General features: G+C 42.4%; 1 protein-coding gene across 3 annotated transcripts in view; it reads right to left on the reverse strand.

The window, feature by feature from the left end:
- Positions 1 to 17,706, reverse strand: part of LOC110497495 (long-chain-fatty-acid--CoA ligase 1) — a 65,020-nt gene that overhangs the window by 20,142 nt on the left and 27,172 nt on the right. For all 3 annotated transcript variants that reach the window (XM_021573626.2, XM_036954462.1, XM_021573627.2), the window contains exons 3-4: positions 4,048 to 4,162; positions 107 to 171 (exon numbers count right to left, since the gene is read on the reverse strand). In XM_021573626.2, the coding sequence (XP_021429301.1) occupies positions 107 to 171; positions 4,048 to 4,162 (180 nt within the window). The remainder of the gene's footprint in view (positions 1 to 106; positions 172 to 4,047; positions 4,163 to 17,706) is intronic.

Raw genomic sequence — 17,706 nt, forward strand, 5'->3', positions numbered from 1 at the left:
AACTAATTAACAAAATAAGCTGTAAAATGTCTAAAGTCCGTTGCTCAAAGAGAAACCAACTGCAACTACTTTTTCCATCTAACCAAAAATTGGTAGTATAGCTCACCTCTCGGTATGACAGCCACTTGTAAGGCTGGTTGGGTTTTCTTGATCCTAGACAGGGCCTGTCAACTGGAAAGTAAAAGACAGTGCCCTGGTGATAAACTCTGCGGTTCTCTACATGCTTACTAACGGAAAACCATGGTCCTTAAACAATATTCTTCTCACAACTTAATATAAAAGTTTTTGAATTTGTAGATGTGTGTATTGCTAAATATTACTCCAGTGTTACCCCTCAAAACATAAGCATTTTGCTGCACCTGCGATAACGTGCAAATCTGTGTACGTGACCAATACACATTGATTTGATGATAAACCACAAGTCAGTTACAACTAGACCGGGGTTAAAATCCTTATTTGAAATTATTTAAAATACTTTGTCGGTACTTAATTGAGCTTGCCTGGTGCAATGGGACCAATTTGCACATGTGCAAATCCTTCCATCTGGAACTCCAGACAGACAAAAGCAAAGGCTAAAAGTATGTGAAAGATTTCAAATAGTATTTGGTTACAAACCTAGGTCGGCAGGTATGCACCAATTTTGCAGATAATGCACACATCCCAATAGAGTGTGCTGCTAGAAAGAATAGCATGATGCAGACAAAGTTGTAAGAAAGCCTGAAATTTAAAAGGTAGGATGTGTATAATATGGTATGTGGTGATTTTCAATTGAATTAGGCACATTATCATCAAATCATTGTGTTATGGTTCCCTCGTTTTTGCAATATACAGTGCCTTGCGAAAGTATTCGCCCCCCTTGAACTTTGTGACCTTTTGCCACATTTCAGGCTTCAAACAAAGATATAAAACTGTATTTTTTTGTGAAGAATCAACAACAAGTGGGACACAATCATGAAGTGGAACGACATTTCTTGGATATTTCAAACTTTTTTAACAAATCAAAAACTGAAAAATTGGGCGTGCAAAATTATTCAGCCCCTTTACTTTCAGTGCAGCAAACTCTCCAGAAGTTCAGTGAGGATCTCTGAATGATCCAATGTTGACCTAAATGACTAATGATGATAAATACAATCCACCTGTGTGTAATCAAGTCTCCGTATAAATGCACCTGCACTGTATTAGTCTCAGAGGTCCGTTAAAAGCGCAGAGAGCATCATGAAGAACAAGGAACACACCAGGCAGGTCCGAGATACTGTTGTGAAGAAGTTTAAAGCCGGATTTGGATACAAAAAGATTTCCCAAGCTTTAAACATCCCAAGGAGCACTGTGCAAGCGATAATATTGAAATGGAAGGAGTATCAGACCACTGCAAATCTACCAAGACCTGGCCGTCCCTCTAAACTTTCAGCTCATACAAGGAGAAGACTGATCAGAGATGCAGCCAAGAGGCCCATGATCACTCTGGATGAACTGCAGAGATCTACAGCTGAGGTGGGAGACTCTGTCCATAGGACAACAATCAGTCGTATATTGCACAAATCTGGCGTTTATGGAAGAGTGGCAAGAAGAAAGCCATTTCTTAAAAGATATCCATAAAAAGTGTCGTTTAAAGTTTGCCACAAGCCACCTGGGAGACACACCAAACATGTGGAAGAAGGTGCTCTGGTCAGATGAAACCAAAATGGAACTTTTTGGCAACAATGCAAAACGTTATGTTTGGCGTAAAAGCAACACAGCTGAACACACCATCCCCACTGTCAAACATGGTGGTGGCAGCATCATGGTTTGGGCCTGCTTTTCTTCAGCAGGGACAGGGAAGATGGTTAAAATTGATGGGAAGATGGAGCCAAATACAGGACCATTCTGGAAGAAAACCTGATGGAGTCTGCAAAAGACCTGAGACTGGGATGGAGATTTGTCTTCCAACAAGACAATGATCCAAAACATAAAGCAAAATCTACAATGGAATTGTTCAAAAATAAACATATCCAGGTGTTAGAATGGCCAAGTCAAAGTCCAGACCTGAATCCAATCGAGAATCTGTGGAAAGAACTGAACTGCTGTTCACAAATGCTCTCCATCCAACCTCACTGAGCTCAAGCTGTTTTGCAAGGAGGAATGGGAAAAAATGTCAGTCTCTCGATGTGCAAAACTGATAGAGACATACCCCAAGCGACTTACAGCTGTAATCGCAGCAAAAGGTGGCGCTACAAAGTATTAACTTAAGGGGGCTAAATAATTTTGCACGCCCAATTTTTCAGTTTTTGATTTGTTAAAAAAAGTTTGAAATATCCAATAAATGTCGTTCCACTTCATGATTGTGTCCCACTTGTTGATTCTTCGCAAAAAAAAATAGTTTTATATCTTTGTCTGAAAGCCTGAAATGTGGCAAAGTTCAAGGGGGCCGAATACTTTCGCAAGGCACGGTATATACACAGACTATTTGCATCAGCGTACTGCACATACAGTTGAAGTCGGAAGTTCATACACTGAGGGTGGAGCCATTAAAAACTTGTTTTTCAACCACTCCACAAATTTCCTGTTAAAACTATAGTCTGTTAGGACATCAACTTTGTGCATGACACAAATACATTTTTCCAACAATTGTTTAGACAGATTATTTCACTGTATCACAATTCCAGTGGGTCAGAAGTTTACATACACTAAGTTGACTGTGCCTTTAAACAGCTTGGAAAACTCCAGAAAATGTCATGACTTTAGAAGCTTCTGATAGGCTAATTGACATCATTTGAGTCAATTGGAGGTGTACCTGTGGTTGTATTTCAAGGCCTACCTTCAAACTCTGTGCCCCTTTGCTTGACATCATGGGAAAAATCCAAAGAAATCAGTAAGAAATAAAATAAACACAATAATGAGGCTATATACAGTGGGTACCAGTACCGTCAGAAAAAAAATTGTAGACCTCCACAATCTGGTTCATCCTTGGGAGCAATTTCCAAGCGCATGAAGGTACCACATTCATCTGTACTAACAAGTACGAAAGTATAAACACCATGGGACCACGCAGCCGTCATTACCGCTCATCCTAGAGATGAACGTACTTTGGTACGAAAAGTGCAAATCAATCCCAGAACAGCAGCAAAGGACCTTGGGAAGATGCTGGAGGAAACCGGTACAAAAGTATCTATAGCCACAGTAAAACGAGTCCTATATCGACATAACCTGAAAGGCCGCTCAGCAAGGAGGAAGCCACTGCTCCAAAACCGCACCGGGTGGCAGCATCAGGTTGTGGGGGTGCTTTGTGCGCGAGGGACCGGTGCACTTCAAACTAGATGGCATCATGAGGATGGAAAATTATGTGGATATATTTGAAGCAACATCTCAAGACATCAGTTAGGAAGTTAAAGCTTGGTCACAAATGGGTCTTCCAAATGGACAATGACCCCAAGCATACTTCCAAAGTTGTAGCAAAATGGCTTAAGGACAACAAAGTCAAGGTTTTGGAGTGGCCCACAAAGCCCTGACCTCAATCCTATTGAAAATTTGGTCGGAACTGAAAAAGCATGTGCGAGCTTGGAGGCCTATAAACCTGACTCAGTTACACCAGCTCTGTCAGGAGGAATGGGCCAAAATTCAGCCAAATTATTGTAGGAAGCTTGTGGAATGCTACCTGAAACATTAAAGTTAAATTTAAAGGCAATGCTACCAAATACTAATTGAGTGTGTGTAAACTTCTGACCCACTGGGAATGTGATGAAAGAAATAAAATCTGAAATCTATAATTCTATTATTCTGACATTTTACATTCTTAAAATAACGTGGTGATACTAACTGACCTAAGACAGGGAATTTTTACTAGGATTAAATGTCAGGAATTGTGAAAAGTTTAAATGTATTTGACCAAGGTGTATGTAAACTTCAACTGTATATCTCTCTCAAAATATTGATTTACTAATACAGTTGCTTACTTTTAAGAGTATTTGTCCATTTCTGCATACCCGTTGTCCTTTGTCTATAACTCACCTAAATAAAAAATTGTAAAAAAATATATACCCCCACAAACATTGTTTGTGGTTGAGTACTCACTGGACACCCGCATGCCTCGGAGGAATACCTCGTACATGGTCCGTGCGTCACTGTAGTAGTGAGTCATGTGCTCGTCGTTGTTATTCAGAATGGACCGCCTGACGTAACCATCACCCTGTGAGGAGAGCGAGGCATCGTTAAGTTAGGTTGTAAGAATGTTTTGAAATGAGAAAAATCACGCCCCCCCCCCCCCAAAATAACTGATCCACTTAGAACTGGGGTGGACAGGACAGTCTTACCCTGTGAGGGCTGGTGTGTGTGCAGACTTCTGTTCTAGCCAAGCAGCAAAGCACCTAATTCAAATAATCTTCAATCAAGAATTTGGTTATGATTAGGTGATTAGTAGAATAGTAACTGCTTGGCTAGAACAAAGACATGCATCCACACCGGTCCTTGCAGGGGGGAGATTTATTGCCCATCACTCAGAGCAGTTTTAATCAATCTTGGTCTTGGTGCCCACAGGGTGTTCCAGCTTTTGTTCCAACACAGTATAAACACATCTGATTCAATTAATCAAGGCCTCGATCCATTGAAATGAAAGTGTTACTGCTGGGCAGGAAAAAAAATGCTTGCTCACTGTGTATCCCAAGGACCATGGAAAAAAAGAACTGAAAGAATCGGTTAGTCTGAACAAAGGCAATAACTGTTTTTACCACGCTTCTTAACTTTCTGCACTCAAACCAACCACTAACATGTCACAAGTCTTAGCTAAAATAGAGAGTAACTACATTTGTCATGCTCTATATGTAACCCTTGTGTTAAAATATTGCAAGTGGCATAGCAGCTACACTCAGGAATCACTTTTGGGTAGCTTGCTGAAATGCCCAACATCCAAAAGGCACTCCCCAGATCCTATTTCAGCCACAATGAGACAATTCAGGCTGACTTGACACACACACACTTGGTTATCGTGGTTGTGTGCCATATTTATAATGGCAGTTCAGTCACACGCGCACATTACCTTTCTTATGGATAACCAAAAAAGTATTCTATAAGCAAGAGAATCAGCACATATTTCAGGTTATTTATTTACTTGGCTGCAGAATGGTTTAGTGCAAAACAATGGGTACGGAAGGACCCATGTTAGCATTCTCCAAATAGCATGGGTTCACGTTTTATTAGTCATATGTATGGAAAACATGTTATACATCAAACAAAATGCTTACTTGAAGGTTCCTTCGACATGCAACAATAAAAAATAAGATAATATGAACAGAAAGTAAATGGCATAAAGTATAATACAGGAAGGCAAAATGTATAGTCCATTGTTTACATGTGTATTGGAGAAGGATGGGGCAAGTATATAAATTGAGCAGTATAATAAGAGCCTGGTAGCAGCAGTTGTGATCTGAGAGTGTAGCATGAATATAAACTGCATGAATGGAGCCTACAAAACATTAAGACCTGCTCTAACCATGACAGACTGACCAGGTGAACACTATGATTCTTTATTGAGGTTACTCATTGAATACACTTCAAATCAGTGATGAAGGGGAAGAGACAGGTTAAAGAAGGATTTAAGCCTTGAGACAGAGATTGTGTATGTCTCCAAGATTGCGCAACAGTCGGACGTGTGTTTTTTTTCTTGTCCCATCCGGTGTATATCGTTTTTCTCTAATATATATATATATATATATATATATATATATATATATATATATATATATATATATATATATATATATATATATATATATATATATATATATATATATATATATATATATATATATATATATATATATATATATATATATATATATATATATATATATATATATATATATATATTAGAGAAAAACGACTAACAATTGGATACCAAGAAATGGTGGGGGGAAAAAATAACTACACAATCTCACATTCCATCTACATCTCACCCAATGTGGTACAGATCTGCTATTTTTATACTTTAGAACCGGGAACCCCATCAGAAGCTAGCCAACTAACTAGATACAAGTCAGTTAGCCACTCAGACATCAGCCAGCCTCAACCCGGTCAATTCCTGCCAGTCTGCACAGCACTATATCAACCAAGAGCATATCGGACTGCTTTTCTCCGGATCCCTCCTGCAAGCTCTGAACCGGATCATCACAGCTAGCTAGCTAGCTGCTATCAGAGTGGCTACTACTGGCTAACATCTGTCCCGAAGCAAACACCAGTTAGCCTGGAGCTAGCCATGAGCTAGGCCCATCTCTCGGCTAGCCAAAGAGGTCAGAGAGCTTGGGCTACAATACCTCTTTGCCAATTGGCATGGACCCTTTTACTGACGACAGAGCCCCACCGATCCATCACGACTGGTCTGCTGACGTAACCGTCAGAGGTGGTTTCAACAGGCTGTTCCGTTGCAACGTCGCCGGATGCCCATCTGCTAGCCCCAGCCTGCTAGTTGTCTGAATCGCCGTGTCTCCAGCTTGCCTAACGTAGTAGTGACTACAGAATTGGCTCCCTGACTAATCTAGTGCAACTCATTGGACCCAATGATTACTCAGCTACACATGCTTCTCCCTAATGTCAATATGCCTTGTCTAGTGCCATTTTGGTTAGTGATTATGGTCTTATTTCACTGTAGAGCCCCTAGTCCTGCCCAATATGCCTTAGATAGCACTTTTGTTCCACCCCCCACACACGCGGTGACCTCACCTGGCTTAACTGGTGCCTCTAGATACAAAACCTCTCATCACTCAATGCCTAGGTTTACCACCACTGTACTCACTTCCTACCATACGCTTGTATGCCTTGAATCTATTCTTCTGCGTCCAGAAATCTACTCCTTTTACTCTGTTCCGAACGCACTAGACGACCAGTTCTTATAGCCTTTAGCCGTATCCTTACCCTACTCCTCCGGTGATGTAGAGGTCAAGCCAAGCCCTGCAGCCACCAGCACCACTCCCCAGGCACTCATTTGTTGACTTCTGTAACCGTAAAAGCCTTGGTCTCCTGCATGTTAACATTAGAAGCCTCCTCCCTAAGTTTGTTTTATTCACTGCTTTAGCACACCTCCGGCCAACCCTCCTGGCCGTGTCTGAATCGTGGCTTAGAAAGGCCACCAAAAATCCTGAACTATAACATCTTCCGACAAGATAACTGCCAAAGGGGGCAGAGTTGCAATCTACTGCAGAGATAGTATGACAGAACTCTGCAGGCTATCTAGGTCTGTGCCCAAACAATGAGCTTCTACTTTTAAAATTCCACCTTTCCAGAAACATGTCTCCGACCATTGCCGCTTGTTATAGACCCCCTTCAGCCCCCAGTTGTGTCCTGGACACCATGTGTGAATTGATTGCCCCCCCATCTTCAGAGTTCATACTGTTGTTAGGTGACCTAACCTGGAATATGCTTAACACCCGGGTCGTCCTACAATCTAAGCTAGATTCCATCGATCTCACAAATTATTAAGGAACCTACCAGGTACAACCCTAAATCCATAACCATGGGCACCCTCTTAGATATCATCCTGACCAACTTGCCATCTAAATACACCTTTGCTGTCTTCAAACAAGATCTCAGCTTTCACTGCCTCATTGCCCGCGTGCGTAATGGGGCCGCGGTCAAACAACCACCCCTCATCACTGCAAAACTTCAGTGAATAGACCTTTCTAATCGACCTGGCCCGGGTATCCTGGAAGGATATTGACCTCATCCCGTCAGTAGTGGATGCCTGATTACTCTTTTGCAATCTTAAATAATCATGCCCCGTTCAAAAAAAAAATGTAGAACTAAGAGATATATATAGCCCTTGGTTCACGCCTGACTTGACCAGCACAAAAACATCCTGTGGCGTTATGCATTAGCATGGCTCTGGCCCCCACGATATGCAACTTTTCAGGGTAGTCAGGAACCAATATACTCAGTCAGTTAGGAAAGCTAAGGCTAGCTTTTTCAAACAGAAATGTTCATCCTGTAGCACTAATTCAAAAAGGTTTTGGGACACTAAAGTCCATGGAGGATAAGAGCATCTCCCAACAGCCCACTGTAGTGAGGCTAGTAAACACTCACCACTGATAAGTCTATGATAATTTCAATAAGCATTTTTCTATGGCTGGCCATGATTGCCACCTGGCTACCCCGGCCAACAGCTCAGCCCCCCCCCCCCCCCCCCCCCCCCACCCGATTTTCCTTCACCCAAATCCAGACAGCTGATGTTCTGAAAGAGCTGCAAAATCTGGATCCCTACAAATTAGCTGGACTAGACAATCTGGACTCTCCCTTTCTAACATTATTAGCCGAAGTTGTTGCAACCCCCATTATTAGCCTGTTGCAACCCCTATTACAACCTCTTTTGCATCGTCTGAGATAGCCAAAGATTGGAAAGCTGCAGCGGTCATCCCCCTCTTCAAAAGGGGGAGACACTCGACCAATATCCATCCTGCCTTTCTAAAGTCTTCGAAAGCCAAGTTAACCAGATCACCTTCACTATGCAATCTGGTTTCCGAGCTGGTCATGGGTGCACCTCAGCCACGCTCAAGGTCCTAAATGATATAACCGCAATTGATAAAAGACAGTACTGTGCAGCCGTCTTCGACCTGGCCAAGGCTTTTGACTGTCAATCAGTATTCTTATCGGCAGACTCAGCCTTGGTTTCTCAAATGGCTGCCTTGCATGGTTCACCAACTACGTCGCAGACAGTTCAGTGTGTCAAATGGGAGGGCCTGTTGTCCGGACCTCTGGCAGTCTATGGGGGTGCCACAGGGTTCAATTCTCGGTCCGACTCTTCTGTGTGTGTGTGTGTGTGTGTGTGTGTGTGTATATATATATATCAATGAAGTCGCTCGTTGCTGGTGATTCACCTCTACACAGACGACACTATTCTGTACACATCTCTCCCTTTCAAAATAATGGTTGGTACGGAGGAATTGGAATGGCATCAAAACACATGGAAGCTGTGTTTAATGAACTTGATACCATTATTCTGCGCCAGCCATTACCACAAGCCCGTCCTCCCCAATTAACTGTGCCCTAGACACTGAGCCATGGCCAGTTTTGTATTTGGTTAACTTCATATGGCTGCAGGGGCAGTATTGAGTAGCTTGGATGAAAAGGTGCCCATTGTAAATGGCCAGCTCCTCAGTCTCCGTTGCTAATATATGCATTTTATTATTGGATAGAAAACGCAAGTTTCCAAAACTGTCAAAATATTGTATGTGAGTATAACAACTGATATTGCAGGGGAAACTGAGAAATCAAAACAGGAAGTGGCTTCTATTTTGAAAACTCCATGTTCCATAGCCTCCCTTTGCTCCATTTAAAAAGGTATATCAACCAGATTATTTTCCCCATCGCGTCCTCAAGGTGTCAATTTCAGGCTTTTATTTTGAAAAATTAGCCAGAACGATAACATCGCGTCAAGTGGTCACATGAGTTTTGCTTGCGCAACAGAATTTGGACAGCCATTGTTTTCCCCTCTCCTGTGAAAGACATTTGCGGTTGATATATTATCGATTGATTAGGATTGATTATAAAAAACGTTTGACATGTTTCTGTGGACATAATGGAACCTAATTTGGAATTTGTCTGCGTTGTCGTGACCGCTCTTTCCTGTGGATTTGACCATAACGCGACAAACTGAGGTATTTTGGATATAAAAATCATCTTTATGGAACATTTGTTGTCTAACTGGGAGTCTCGTGAGTGAAAACCATTAATTTGATTGCTTTTCTGATTTGTGACTGAGCTACATGATGCTAAGTGTACTTAATGTTTTATTGTGCGATCGATAAACTTAAACGCTTGGATTGCTTTCGCTGTAAAGCATAATTTCAAAATCTGACACGACAGGTGGATTAACAAAAGGCTAAACTGTGATTTCCTATATTGCACTTGTGATTTCATGAATAAATATTTATAGTAATATTTATTGTATGTAGCGCTATGCTATTCAGCGGTTGTTGATGACACTTAACCTGATAGGGGGATTGCAGCCATAACAGGTTAAGGTCTGAATTGTTGTGTAATTGATCCTAGATCTGTTCCTACAGGGAACTTCTACCCAGAGTGAAACGGGAGGCTGATACAATTATCTTCCACAGTAAAAAAAACAAAACAACGGAGTACCATAGAGCTCGCACATAGCACGACAATGTAACCTAGCCCACTAAGCCAGGCTAACCAATGACAGAAGACTGTTGGACTACAGACACAGCTAAGGAAACTGCACTACAGACCTGTTAGGTCACTCAACTCCTTAAATGCAAGACAAACAAATCAGTTTCAAAAATGTACATTGGTATGTGTCCTTATAGGGTATTTTGTGTAGATTGTTGAGGATTTTTAAAATGTATTTAATAAATTTTAGAATAATGCTGTAATGAAACAAAATGTGGAAAAGAGGTCTGAATATTTTACAAAGGCACTGTATATACACGCAAAAATGTGTGGACACCCCTTCAAATGAGTGGATTTGGCTAGTTCAGCCACACCCGTTGCTGACAGGTGTAGAAGAAAAAAAAAAAACTAATCGAGCACAGCCATGCAATATCCATAGCCAAACATTGTCAGTGACTTAATTTAGGGATAGGTCGACAACATCCGGCGAAAATTGGACGGCGCGCAATTCAAATAAATAATTGTAATATTAAAGCATACAAGTACCTTATATAATTTAAAAGCTTACATTCTTGTTACAGCGAAAGCATACCATGCGATTGTCGGAGGACGGTGCCCCACATCCCCCCAAAAATTCAACAAGCACAGGCTTTAAAAAGAAATTACAAATAAGAATTAAATAAACACTGCTCAAAAAAAACTAAGGGAACACTAAAATAACACATCCTAGATCTGAATGAATGAAATATTCTTAAATACTTTTCTTTACATAGTTGAATGTGCTGACAAATCACAAATTATCAATGGAAATCAAATGTATCAACCAAAGGAGGTCTGGATTTGGAGTCACACTCAAAATTAAAGTGGAAAACCACACTACAGGCTGATCCAACTTTGATGTAATGGCCTTAAAAACAAGTCAAAATGAGGCTCAGTAGTGTGTGTGGCCTCCACGTGCCTATATGACCTCCCTACAACGCCTGGGCATGCTCCTGATGAGGTGGCGGATGATCTCCTGACAGACCTGGACTAAAGCATCCGCCAACTCCTGGACAGTCTGTGGCGTTGGTGGATGGAGCGAGACATGATGTCCCAGATGTGCTCAATTGGATTCAGGTCTGGGGAACGGGCGGGCCAGTCCATAAGCATCAATGCCTTCCTCTTGCAGGAACTGCTGACACACTCCAGCCACATGAGGTCTAGCATGGTCTTGCATTAGGAGGAACCCAGGGCCAACCGCACCAGCATATGGTCTCACAAGGGTTCTGAGGATCTCATCTCGGTACCTAATGGCAGTCAGGCTACCTCTGGCGAGCACATGGAGGGCTGTGCGGCCCCCCAAAGAAATGCCACCCCACACCATGACTGACCCACTGCCAAACCGGTCATGCTGGAGGATGTTGCAGGCAGAAGAACGTTCTCCACGGCATCTCCAAACTGTCACGTCTGTCACGTGCTCAGTGTGAACCTGCACAGGGCGCCAGAGGTGAATTTGCCAATCTTGGTGTTCTCTGGCAAATGCCAAACGTCCTGCACGGTGTTGGGCTGTAAGCACAACCCCCACCTGGGGACGGCGGGCCCTCATACCACCCTCATGGAGTCTGCTCAAATGGTCAGAAACATGCACATTTGTGGCATGCTGGAGGTAATTTCGCAGGGCTCTGGCAGTGCTCCTCCTGCTCCTCCTTGCAAAGGCGCAGGTAGCGGTCCTGCTGCTCGGTTGTTGCCTTCCTACGGCCTCCTCCACGTCTCCTGATGTACTGGCCTGTCTCCTGGTAGCGCCTCCATGCTGACAGACACAGCAAACCTTGCCACAGCTCGCATTGATGTGCCATCCCGGATGAGCTGCACTACCTGAGCCACTTGTGTGAGTTGTAGACTCCGTCTCATGCTACCACTAGAGTGAAAGCACCGCCAGCATTCAAAAGTGACCAAAACATCAGCCAGGAAGCATAGGAACTAAGAAGTGTTCACCACCTGCAGAACCACTCCTTTATTGGGGATGTCTTGCTAATTGCCTATAATTTCCACCTGTTGTCTATTCCATTTGCACAACAGCATGTGAAATTTATTGTCAGTGTTGCTTCCTAAGTGGACAGTTTGATTTCACCGAAGTGTGATTGACTTGGAGTTACATTGTGTTGTTTAAGTGTTCCCTTTATTTTTTTGAGCAGTGTAGCTTCCTTTTGAAAATCTTCCTGTTTGCAATACCAAGGGTCCCAGCTACAACATGGTCATTTTGTTAGATAAAATCCTTCTTTATATCCCAAAAAGTATGTTTAGTTGGCGCCATCGATTTCAGTAATTCACTCGTTCAACATGCAGACAAAAAGCTACCACTGAACTTAGTTCAAACAAGTCTAGCTACATTTTTATTCCATCCTCAGATCTCCTAAAATGTAAATAAACTATAATATTTCATACGGAGAGTAGTATGTTCAAAAGAAAATAACAATTAGTAAGCGCGCGTCCTCTTCCTCACACGCCAACAGACTGGTATTGTACTGGGAGTCTATGTACAAAAACTCAATTCTTGCTAGTTTTTGAAGAAACAAGCCTGAAACCTTAACTTCTTGGTGACAGGGGGGGATTCCTGATGAAGATCAAAGGTAAGTGAATATTTATAAATGCTATTTCTGACTAATGTTGACTACACAATGGCAGATATCTTTTTGTCCGAATGCTGTACTCCGATTATTGCATGGTTTGCTTTTTCCGTAAATTGTTTTTGAAATCTGACACAGCGGTTGTATTAAGGAGAAGTATCTAATTCCATGTATAACACTTGTATTTTCATCAACATTTATGATGAGTCTTTCTGTAAATTGATGTGGCTCTCCGCAAAAATCACTGGATGTTTTAGAACTACTGAACATAACGCACCAATGTAAAATGAGATTTTTTGATACAAATATGCACTTTAGCGAACAAAATATACATGTATTGTGTAACATGAAGTCCTATGAGTGTCATCTGATGAAGATCAAAGGTAAGTGATTCATTTTCTCTGCTTTTTGTGACTCCTCTCTTTGGCTGGAAAAATGGCTGTGTTTTTCTGTGACTTGGTGGGACCTACAGGTTTGTGGAGCGTTTGCTGTAAAGCATTTAAATCACTGTGGCTGGATTAACAAGATTTATCTTAAATGGTGTAAAATACTTGTATGCTTGAGGAATTTTAATTATGAGATTGTTGTTTAAAATTTGGCGAACTGCACTGTCACTGGCTGTTGGCGAGGTGGGACGCTACCGTCCCACATATCCCAGAGAGGTTAACTTCTTAGAGCTAGGGTCTATTTTCCTGAATTTCGGCCTGACTGACGTGCCCAAAGTAAACTGCCTGTTACTCAGGCCCAGAAGATATGCATATAATTGGTAGCCTTGTAGAGAACACTTTGAAGTTTCTATAAATGTTTAAATAATGTCTGAGACTAACACAATTGATATGGCAGGTGAAATTCCAAAGAAAAAACGACTAGATTTGTATTTTTTTTTAGCTCCCAGGTTCTTATAATGGGAAGCTATGGGTCCTATGCAATTCCAGCTCCCAGATTACCATTCCTACGGCTTCCACTAGATGTCAAGTCTTTTAATTAAACGTGGCACCATCATAGGATGCCACCATTCAATTTGTTAAATTTCTGCCCTGGTCAACTAAGTGCTGTTATTGTGAAGTGGAAATGTCTAGGAGCAACAACAGCTCAGCCGCGGAATTGGATCGCAGAGTGCTGAAGCGCGTAAAAATAGTCCATCTTCGGTTGCAACACTCACTACCAAGTTTCAAATTGCCTCGAAGCAACGCCAGCACAAGAACCGTTCGTTAGGAGCTTCATGAAATGGGTTTCAATGGGCGAGCAGCCGCACACAAGCCTAAGATCACCATGTGCAATGCCCTGGTCAATACTCAGAAACCCATTTCATTAAGCTCCTAACGAACGGTTCTTGTGCTGGCGTTGCTTCGAGGCAATTTGAAACTTGGTAGTGAGTGTTGCAACCCACAAGTGGTGTAAAGCTCACCGCCATCGGACTCTGGAGCAGTGAAAACACGTTCTCTGGAGTGATGAATCACCCTTCACCATCTGTCAGTCTGCCTAATTGTCCAACATCAGTGCCCGACCTCACCAGTGCTTGTGGCTGAATGGAAGCAAGTCCCTGCAGCAATGTTCCAAGATCTAGTGGAAAGCCTTCCCAGAAGAACAGAGATGAAGGGGGAACCAACTCCATATTAATGCTTATGACTTTTGAATGCGATGTAGCGCAATTCAAATCAGTCCTGCAGCATTAGGTAGCCTAGTGGTTAGAGCATTGGGCCAGTAACCGAAAGGTTGCGCGATCGAATCCAAGCTGACAAGGTAAAAAAAAAAAAAAAAAGTTGTTCTTCCCATGAACAAGGCCGTTAACCCACTGTTCCCAGGACGTAATTGTAAATAAGAATTTGTTCTTAAACTTGCCAAGTTAAACATTTTTTTTTGCATGATGAGGGCGGGAGAACTGTAGTGTGTACATCAAAAACTTGAATGCAAACTCCTCTCTATCGATACCAACTCCTCATTCCCGATCATTTCCCTCCAGGGACCAGAAATTGGCCCAGGTACTCCAACACCAGCTTCCCCAACACCAGCTTCCCCCTTCGGGCCTGTCATGCCAAATAATGTCCCCTGGCCAAATAGTGTCCCCCTCTACGTCACAATGGGATTCGATGAGTTCAAACTTCTGTTCCTAGGGCTGTTGCAAGAAATTGCAACATTCTGACTGGATTACGTAATGAACCAAAGCGTCCGTTGCTATGCTGGTTGCTTGGTTACCTCATAGCGGTCGCGAAGGAAGGTGGTTCTACTTCACCTCAGAAGCACTCGATCAGTCCGCGCAAAATTATTACGAGCTGTTTTTAAATACTTTATATTGGCATTGCTAGTTACTTATTTACCTCAGCTAAATAACTAAACATCTGTCTGGCTAAGTTGGCTTGCTAGCTGTTATTGTAGCCGCTTTCTGTTCGTATTATAGTAGATTGCACTTTAAATGGCATCCCGTGTGGAGATTCTTTCATCTTTCCAACTGGGCGAAGTCACGTAAACTCACTTTTGTACATCGCCTTGGTCCGTACAATTGACCTTATTTTTAAATCGCCCCAAAAACGTAATACTTCCAGATCAACTGTAATGTCAATAGCATTGTAAAGCACAATTTCTCCCCTTTCCAACAGAATCAATTACATGGCCCCCACGCTGCCCGTTTCTGCAGGACTCAAGGCAATGAGCCCCGTTGTGTCTTTTTAAAAATGGCGGGTGGGGAAGAGAAACTAATGCGTGATAGTGAGAAGGAAAGAAATAGCTTTTTTCCCCCCCACTCGATCTGTCCAACTTATCACTTTATCGCCTCTAAAATGTAAATAAAAACACGATAAAGACATTATATAATGTGTCATTACATACCTATTGGAAGGTTTGTCGAATTTGAAATCTGGTTTAGGGCGGTGCTAAAGTGATCTTAGAAGTAAACCGCGGCTCTGAGAATGACGATCGCATGCTATGACGCAAAAAATTACTATCCCCCTTAACCCAGTCACTGTCCATTTCTTGTTTTTAAAGGATGAGAGGAGTGCTACACCTGGTGGAGAGAGATTGTAAGACAGAAATATTTGCTTTATGTGTGTTGTACGTTACGGCATGAAACGTCACGATGTAATGGAGGGTCAGTTCTCAACTTTTCTCCAATACTATAGAGCCATTACCATGTCCATCAACGCTTGAATAGAAACCTAGTTCACACCCCCAATTGTGAAGTCAACAGTCGCTACAGTCCCATTAGTTTTCTTTGTAGCCTCCTTAGAATGTTGCGGTTTCGCACATTTGTACGCAACCTTACTTAGAAATTTGTATTTCAACAACTCGTCTTCAAACTTGTTAGGCAATCACATGTACCTATGGGGGAAGGATGGCCAGCCACACAGGAGGGTGATTTTCACTAAGGAGAAGGAGGCTGTGCTGACAGATGCATGCTGGACATTTTATGAAATATATTTGTTATCAATCAAGATGAGCCTGAACATCAAGAAGGCACAGGATAAGCAGAGTTAAAGACTTGGTTTGGAAGAAGGAAGGAGAGACCTGGGAAACCTCGCTGCTCCTTAGCTCCAAGCTGGGGTCATCATCATTCGTTAAAGTAAATATTTAAAATTCTCAGATAATAACTATTTGAATTTGCACACAAAATAACCTGAAGCTAGTTTTGGTTTTCCTAACACTGACATTTCTCTTCATAACGGCTACCTCGGTGGAAGCCAAAAACCTTCTCCAGTTGGGCGGTCGAACACAAAGCCCTGACGCCCTACATGTCGGTGAAGCCAGTGAGACAAAGTATGTTAAGCTTTGGTTGACATTTGAGAAAGCAAGAAATGGTAGTTATGCTGAGCTCATAAAAATTTACCTCAAATCTCCCCAAATGACTTTAGGACAGTCAACTGTCCGAGCCACCCAGGAGGTGTCCGATCCACCAGAGCCAGTGAGTTCGGATCAGTCTGATTCTCTGTGCTCTAAGTCAGAAGGGGACCAGCTTGAGGTAGGCAATACTTTCAAAATCTGTTGAAAAGTACATCTCCCCTTCATAACACTGCACTAATCCGTCAAATGTTCTTCCAGGTGGCTTGCGTCAGACTGGAGGAACAGGGGCGGTTAAGTCCAGACTAGAAGACACTAGTGAGGTTCACATCACTAGTGTCCAACAGGGACAGGTAAGGCCAGCTGCTCTCTGTGTGTGTGTGTGGGGGGGGGGGGGGGTCATTCTTCCATCACACTCCTGGTTAGACAATTTTACAATTGATAATGCTCAAGCTCTTTTGTAGGTGCAGTATCCAGAATTAGGAGGCCTCCTCACAGTGAGCGGCATCACCATGCTGTCAGCAGTACCAACACTGGCTCAGGGGTTTGTCCAGATAGTCAATCTCAAGGCTAACCACTGGGTCACAGTAAATAACCTTCGCTGCCAGATAGGTATGTGGTGGTGTATGACTCCAGTGGTTACAACACCACCCCAGAGTTTCTCACAACTCACCTCTCCCTTATCTTTTCCAGGGACCTCTGACTGTGGAGTGGCTGACAGTCCAGTAGAAGGGGGCACATATTGTGGGCTGTTTGCTATTGCAAACACTTACTCTCTGCAGAGATGAGGAACGCTCCATGGCACGATACCATCAGAACACTCGTTTTCAGGCTGGGCACATGGCACCATTTCCCAGTCCCGATTCCATTCCCCGTCCAGGAGATGCGGTAAGTATTTTCATGTGTGTTGTCACATCTTGTCAATGTGAGTGAATGTCTGTTCATCGTCCGTCATCGGTTTTGTCTGATATTTCCCCCACACTTGTTTTCACTGCTTGGCCAGCTCTCCACCTCAAGACAGTAGGTATTTTACTACATTGCATCTTGTATGTTATTGTAAATAACCTGTTGTATTGTATAAAGATGTGTTTTATTGCAGACATTGGCTGTGAAGTTGGTAAGTATATAGCATATGTATGTCTTGTATTCTAAGTAACGTTTACAAGCATGTAAATATTTGTATATTTTTCCATTTGTTTGCTGATAAATATTTGAAACTTGCTCAAATTGGCTGTAACTG

The sequence above is a fragment of the Oncorhynchus mykiss genome, chromosome 19 (genome assembly GCF_013265735.2).
Source record: "Oncorhynchus mykiss isolate Arlee chromosome 19, USDA_OmykA_1.1, whole genome shotgun sequence".
NCBI lineage: Eukaryota > Metazoa > Chordata > Actinopteri > Salmoniformes > Salmonidae > Oncorhynchus > Oncorhynchus mykiss.